We start from the raw sequence: 8,037 nt of genomic DNA, 5'->3' as shown, positions 1-8,037 counted from the left end.
GGGGGGGGGGGGGGGGGGGGGGGGGGTCGGTAGTTTAGACTCTGATTTGCCTTTGCGGTGTCCTGGGGGCCAGGGAGCTGCTGGAGAGTAGGTCCGGTTTCCTCTATCCTTTACTTGGCCTCAGGTCTCATCAGCACTGTTGTGGGGAATCTCATTTGTCACACACACACACACACACACACATAGAATGCAGCTGCAGCTAGAGTGAGAGCTGCCACTTGCAGCGGCAGAGGTGGCGACAGCGGCAGATTGGCCAGGCCTGCTGATTTGTGACGACAGGCCAGTATGACTGGCAGCTACAGTAGCAGCAGTCCAGCTACAGCTAGCAACAGTCGCTACACTTTCTGTTACCAACACAGGATGCACTGACAGGTCAAAGCCTTAACCGGGCTCAATACTGGCCTTTTGTTAACAGGACTGAAGGTGATGATCCCTGCTAGCTTCCTGTACAGGTCAGCTATGACTGTATCACTCTACCTTTACTGTGGGCTGCACTAAAGGAAAGCCTTCAGGCTCATTGAAATCAAAAATCCATCCTCTGGAAACTTGAATGCGTTTAACAAATGTGATACATTAACTTGTGGGTTCACATGTCGGCCTGGCTTCACCAGGACACACAGAGTGGTTTCCTGGGTGAAAGTCCTGTGTTTGTTTGTAATGCACAGTATTTCCAACCCTCACATGACAGCAGTTTTGAGCGAGCGCTCTCTCGCTCTCTCTCGCTCTCTCTCGCTCTCTCTCGCGCTCTCGCTCTAGCGAGCGCGAGAGAGCGCGAGAGAGCTGGTTATGTGGTCGACAGCTAACTAACCAGCATTCCCTCTTCCCTCCCTCTGTGATTGGTGCAGGTGAGTCAGTACACCTTTGCAATGTGCAGCTACAGAGAGAAGAAGGCCGAGCCGGTGGAGCTCCTCCAGCTGGACGGCTACACGGTGGACTACACTGACCCCCAGCCAGGTAACATCAGTCACAGAGCTGTGTAGAGCATTCCAACAAGCAACGTTAGGAAAATGTGTTGTTAAAGTTCTTTAGCTGCCTGATTGGATCTCTTCTCAGGTGTTGGTGAGCCTTCAACAGGTGTTATGTCTGCTTCAGCCCACTCATAAACGGAGCAGACTTTATAATGGTAGAGGTTAAGGCGTCTGTGAAAACACTTGTATCATTTCTCCTGTGGCGGTGGAGGAGCTGGAAGTCAGAGAAAACCGCCATGATGTCGTCAATCTAACCTTATTGAAGTGCGGTACTAACTCACTAGAATAAGCCGTTCATTGATCATTTACAACATTTAGTTTGTGCACCTATACTGTAGACTCTGTTTTATTCCAGTCAATGTCTCAATGCTTTTTTTTACAAGTCTTTCAACATTCAGTAAAGTACAAACAGTATGAAAGAAAACAGAGCACATCCAAACCTTCAGCCCCCCCACACCCTCATCCAACTCAGGTCATGTACATACAAATAATAAATGGTGAGCTGGTAAATAAATACATCAATACAAATTGCATTTTCAGATTTAGCCAGTTTCGTGAGATGTTGATGGCCTTCTCTTTGATTCTTAAATGTGTGGATCTCGCTGACCTGGCCCGGCTCATATTGAGATGAGATATCATTGAGGTGTGACAGCATGTGAACGCAATCCAGATCATTTATCAAATAAGGTTTCTGTCATACACCCGAACATAAAGCGATCAGTCAGGTCACAAAGCTGAGTTCCAACCTGTTGCATCCAAACACAAAAGTCGCATTAAAGAGACACGTGAAACTGTGGCCTAACATCCAGTTGGGTACTGCTTGTGACGGTAACTCAGGACTTCCTGTGGCTACAAACAGCAATGTATGATCCTGTTCACACATAAATCATCTTCCCCTTCCTCTGTCCATTCCTCAGGTCTAGACGGCGGCCGGACTTTCTTCAACGCCGTGAAAGAGGGCGACACCGTGATATTCGCCAGCGACGACGAGCAGGACCGGATCCTTTGGGTGCAGGCCATGTACCGAGCCACGGGTCAGTCACACAAGCCAGTTCCTCCCACCCAGGTCCAGAAACTCAACTCAAAGGGGGGCACAGCACCGCAGCTCGACGCACCCATATCTCAGTTCTGTAAGTCTTCAACTCTGTGTCCTTTAGGTCTCGCACCACAACATGCAGTCATCTTTCTCCATGACTTGTTTTTCCCGCTAACTTGATGGTGTAGCATCTCTTTTCGTTGATTAATGGATTAAACTCACTGTAGGAAATGAGATATTCTACTGCAGCCACATTTTATGTTTTCACATGACGCTCGTTCCTCTTGTATCTCCTGAAGCCTACTTCTATTATGCTCTTCATTCATATTGTAAAGTATTCATGTTATAAGTCTAAATCCAAACATCAGTTTGCTGATATATATACAGCAGTGGCGGGCCGTGCATTTTGTACCTGGTCCTTCAGTGCTGTCCTTCTACAGTTGAACCACCTCCTAATAACCTCAACATGACACCACAGCTACGGTTATTATTTGTTTATGTTTGAATAATACTTGTGCATTTGGAAAATACAGAAGCTTAAATTGTGGGAAATATAATGTTTTCGGTGGACTTCGCTCAACATTGCAACCCACCACGTAAGAGACACTCTGACCCCGGAAACGATACACATTGTACTCTGGTGAGGCGCGTGTGTTCTGGGAGGCTACGCTAAACTAGCTTAGCAGGAAAACTAACAGCAGCACACAAGCTACAAACTCTCCCCGCAGCGTTTAGCTGTTCCCTACTGATTCAAACAGGGCTAAAGCAATCACCACACAATCCCCATTTCTCCAGACCATAATTCCTGCTTTGTTAAAGAAAACAACAGCCCAAACAGAGAATCAAATGTCTGAACCCTAACCCCACGCATGACGGGATGCTTCGTCATTAACGGTCAATGCATATAGTCAAAATCAACGTAATTAACACAATGACAAGAACAAACTCACAAGAACCAGTCACATATATTTACATGACAACAAAGCAACAAATCAATCCAGCAGACCTGCAGCGCTACAACACGTATTCATCTGCACACTGAAGAGCACGAGCCATTCATATTATTCATGAAAACGACACCATAGATAAATGAACACAGTAGTAACGCTACTGCAGATGTAAAAACACAAAAGCACTTCACTTACCAAAGCTGCTGTTCACTTAAAGACAAAGTCCATCCTCCTTTCTTTGATTACAAAGAGTTTAATGACACGGTTGTACAGAACATCGTGCGGTTTAGTTCCAGCCAGAGGTCCTCCTGTGAACGTGTTCGTTGGAGTATCGTAGCTTGTAAGTGTCCTGCCGTGCTATGGTGTGGTGTTGCTGCCTTGGTTAGCCACCTCAGGTTAGAGTAGCGTAGCTCCAAATACCGAGACGCTCAGTCGTAAATAAAATGCATTCCCAGCCATTAAAATGTGCAACGCTTCTCCGACGCTGTCAGCCAGGAATACTGTTCGTAGTTGCTGGACTGAAAGTGGCGCACAAATCCTTTTCCTGGCTGGGTCAGGGCTGCTAGCTGTGGGGTTGGCCGACCCTTTCTTACGATGTCCAGTTTTTCTGGAAATATCCTTCTTGAGAAATCCGTTTCTCCTCCTTCAGCCATTGATTGTTAAAAAAACAAAGCTACACCAAGCAAAATGCTAAAAATGTCATGTCAATGTCATAACTTCTTACATATCTTTCAACTTGAACTCTTACTACTATTACGTATGCATATTACGTATTACAGTATGCTAGCTGCTTCAGCTTCACAACGGTGACGCTAGCCCACTGACCAATCACATCGCACGTTAATGCTGACGTACTTGTAGACTACCTAGACAGCTCTGACGTGTCAAAGAATACGCCCAACATGTCAAACTAAAGATCTGATTGGTTGAAGACTATGACAATCAACAATATCGTCCCCATTCACTTAAACTGCACATGGATGCACTTGTGAGTCTGCAGGCCTCTGCCTCTGTTCTTACCTAGAGACACAGAGGTGAAATCTGATTGGATAAAAGCTCTACTTAAAACAAGCTGCACTGGAAGCAGAGCAACTGAGGAAGACAGTAGCTGTGCAATGAGAAAATAAGATAATGGGAAACATATTTTTATAAATTATAATACATGTAGTGTATTTAAGAAAAATGATTAAATTATAAAATAGCTATAACTTTGTGATTCTGTGTAGGCCAGCAGAGAAGGCCTTGCTGGCCCTGACGGCCCACCACTGATAGACAGTATATATTAGCTAGTTGAGGTCCTTCTTTTCATCACTCTCAGATTCTTGTTCTCTCTTCTTGTGCTACTACTGTAGTTGTCCTTACATCATTTTTTACACATCAGCCAACGATGTTCTTAGTTTGTCCTCTTCCTGGTCATGTTCTACCTGTTTTCAAATGTTACTCTCTCTGTGCGCTGCTTCGCTCTTTGTTGTACAACTGCTGTAGCATTAAAGTGTCGGTGGCTTTGCTGTGTGTCTTTATGTTTCTCTGTTTGTTCCTTCTTCATCTTCTTCTAAACCCTGACCCTGCTATCTTCTAGCTGGATTAAAGGGTAAGTGCTTTCCTCCCCTTTCTTTCTCTTCCTTCCTCTTGTTGTCATTTGATGACTTTCTGTTTGTGGTTTCTGTGGGAGGACAGAAACACAAGACACACTAACACTCATGCAGACATGATTTGCTTTGGCTGTGTTTCTGTCTGCCATCTTTACAGCATTCATGTGTCACGGATCAGCTTACAAAGTGTTGCACTTAGGTCAGCGTTAAATCGCTGCAGAGCTATAGCATTTTTAACAATATGGGATGGTCACCTTATCACCACCATGAGTAAAGAAATCCCCACAAGTCTGCCTCATGTAGGATGAAGGCTTTTAAACAGCGGGGTGGGGGGGGGACAACACAAAAAATGAAAAATACACGGCTGCAAATATTTAACATCAAAACTGTTCATACTGGCAGCAAAAAAAACTGTGATGTGTAAAGGTCTAAAGAATACAAATGTGGTGTGTTTCTATTCATGGGAAGGGTTTAAATTGTTTTAAAATAGCTTGCTCTGCTAATTATTAAATTGAATCTGAGTAGTCTCTGAGAAAAATGAGAATAATCTAAATCTATAACAAATACATGGATGGAATTTAGGTCTTCTGCCTCACACATAAATGAGGATCAGGAAGATAATATGGGGCAGCTGCTATAGCACTAACATTGTTGTATTGAATTGTTCATCAGTCAGGATCAGACTGTTGTGCAACGATGTGTGTCCAACAAACACTGAAAATCCCTGCCACGACCAGAACTGACGCTAGAAGGGAACGTAGAGCGTCATAGTTTGAAGCGTAGGGCCACTGACCACTGACAATATGTTGGCTGTAAGGCATACACTTGTATATCAATTACCAGAAAAATTCAACTTTTACGTAAACTTCTGTGTATTGTATCACACAAAATGCAAAATACAGCATAACTGACTCAAAGAAAAATGGGCCAGACCAATACACCTAATGAATAAAAAACAGCTTCCTGCGTGGATTTGTGTCGGTGGATTGACTGAGTGAGCTGTTTTTGACACAACCACTGGAGTCCCACTGAGTCCCAGCAGCCAGTAATTACCAAGTTAAAAGTGCCAGGCAATGAATTATACAGTGTGGTTGCTGCACAATTAAACCAGGCAGCAATCAGTCAATGTTACCAAATAACTACTTGTCAGTTCACACCTGGATCTACGCAATGAATATTATAACAATATGTCACCCCCACCCACCCAACATCCCGCCTCAAGTAGACTACATTCAAACATGTAACTACAAAGACAAAAGTAAGAGTTTTGTTTTCCAGCTGCTGTGAGGTAAAACTGATCTTCAGTTTATGCTTTTTCTTGTAATGATGACTGCTGCTTTAATTTGTTTCGACATATTTTAGTACCGTGAAACAAGTTTGTAATTACAGTGAAATTATAAAGTTTGAGAGGCTTTTGTTCTGTCCAATTAAGATTTCAAATCATTTACTTATATCGTTCTATAAACAAACATGCACATGAAGCGATATGAATGCTAATTATGAGAAATCCTGGTTCTCCTTTTATTCATATGTACAGTGTGAAATGTCTTTAGTCCACAACTCTGTCTACCAGTGGTGGCTGGTGGAACATGTTCTAGGTAGGGCCATCCTATCAATTTCAGCAAACATCCCAGTATGATTTAATGCAAAAACATTAAGGTATCAAACATGCATTACTACTTTGCAGTTAAATATTTAACATTTATTCCAACACGAAAAAAACAGTAAATAACACTTATATAATATAATATAACATGTTTATTTATTGAGATGCCCCTATGGACCTTGGAGGTAAAGATCAGGAGAAGTAAACATGAAGTGTAATTATGAATACTGATGTTAAATTAAGCTATGATGAGTTTTCACTGTTAATTTAACATCTCAATTGCATGTTGATGTCTCCATGACCAAGTTAAGCAGATGAGACTGAGGACAACTATGCAGAAGAAAAGATGTTCACTTTGCCTAATATGTAGCTTGACAGAGTGTGCCCTGGTGTTCTCATGTTTCCTTACCTCCTCATCCCTCACTCCCTAACTGTCCGTGCTGGATCTGTCCCCGTTGTTTTAAAGCTAAATACGTTATTAGCATGACGTCATCCAGCTAGCCTAACCTGTCTGGTGTACAGCTACTAGAGAAGCTTTGCATGTACTGCTTCCTTTCCTGCTAGTCTGCTGTCTGATTGTGAGGTCAGGCTGATCTGATATCAGCTCTTTGGTCTGCAGAATCTCCTCCAAAGTTCTCCTCTCAAACAGGTCTTGGAGGAGTAGTGCTCGCACTGGCGCTCGCGCTCGCCTGTAGAGACTTCTCCTGACGAGAACGCACAGCGAGGAGGGCAGAATCGATTTGGCCCCACGCTGAATCTATTTGAGGGCGCTGATTGGCTAAATTGTATGTCACTCATTTATATCATTAATCAGCAATTGGATAACTGCTTCATAGACCCGCCTCTTTTGGGCCAAAACGATTTGGCCCCCCTAGCTGTGCGTTCTGAGACTTGTCGTGCACACAGGCGGAGAGCACGAGCAGGAAAAGCATATCTTTTGCGCAGATATCATATTTTACACATATTACTGGGTACATTCCATAGTTCAAAAACAGAAATATTGACAATTTGTATAATTTATGATTATTATAATTTTTTTAAATATTTTTATTTTTTTTGTGTGGCTCAAGGTGGGGCCAGGCCCCATTGCCCTCTATTGACCAGCCACCACTTCTGTCTACACATTACATAAGTAATCTGTCAAGAAGCCTTCATTTCTTTTATTTCAACACAACAATGAAATGCTTACAATTAACTTTATCTGCAAAACATTGACTGCCAACTTCTTTTATTAGATGTTCTGCAGCCTCTGCCTCTGGCAACGAATGCATGATTATGGTATTTATGGATTGTTTAGGCTTCCCAAGTGTCTTCTCAAAAAGATAAATATGCTAACCCTGGTTCAACACTAAAGAACCTAGATGCCAACACTTTACTATTACTTATTTTGTTGTTCATATACTGTATATGTATATATATATATATATATATATATATATATATATATATACCTATATAATAATAGTAATAACAGCAACTAATAATACTAATAACTAATGAAGACACACAGTAATCACCACTGTACTTAATAACAGTAACTAATAATACTAATAACTAATTAAGACACACAGTAATCATCACTGTACTTAATAACAGTAACTAATTATACTAATAACTAATAAAGACACACAGTAATCATCACTGTACTTAATAACAGTAACTAATAATACTAATAACTAATAAAGACACAGTAATCACCACTGTACTTAATAACAGTAACTAATAATACTAATAACTAATGAAGACACACAGTAATCACCACTGTACTTAATAATAATAACTAATAATACTAATAACTAATGAAGACACACAGTAATCACCACTGTACTTAATAATAATAACTAATAATACTAATAACTAATAAAGACACAGTAATCACCACTGT

At 41.7% G+C, this 8,037-nt stretch overlaps 1 protein-coding gene across 14 annotated transcripts in view; it reads left to right on the top strand.

Annotated features, from left to right (window-relative positions):
- cadpsa (Ca2+-dependent activator protein for secretion a) overlaps positions 1–8,037 on the top strand; it is a 204,370-nt gene that overhangs the window by 96,486 nt on the left and 99,847 nt on the right. For 7 of the 14 annotated variants that reach the window (XM_031875892.1, XM_031875885.1, XM_031875891.1 and 4 more), the window contains exons 10-12: positions 846–954; positions 1,886–2,098; positions 4,534–4,545. In XM_031875892.1, the coding sequence (XP_031731752.1) occupies positions 846–954; positions 1,886–2,098; positions 4,534–4,545 (334 nt within the window). The remainder of the gene's footprint in view (positions 1–845; positions 955–1,885; positions 2,099–4,533; positions 4,546–8,037) is intronic. The other 7 variants (XM_031875896.1, XM_031875895.1, XM_031875894.1 and 4 more) reach the window with 1 other exon arrangement.

This window comes from Anarrhichthys ocellatus, unplaced genomic scaffold (genome assembly GCF_004355925.1).
Source record: "Anarrhichthys ocellatus isolate YVR2014 unplaced genomic scaffold, GSC_Weel_1.0 scaffold99, whole genome shotgun sequence".
Classification (NCBI taxonomy): domain Eukaryota; kingdom Metazoa; phylum Chordata; class Actinopteri; order Perciformes; family Anarhichadidae; genus Anarrhichthys; species Anarrhichthys ocellatus.
This window is presented reverse-complemented; position numbering and strand designations above follow the sequence as displayed.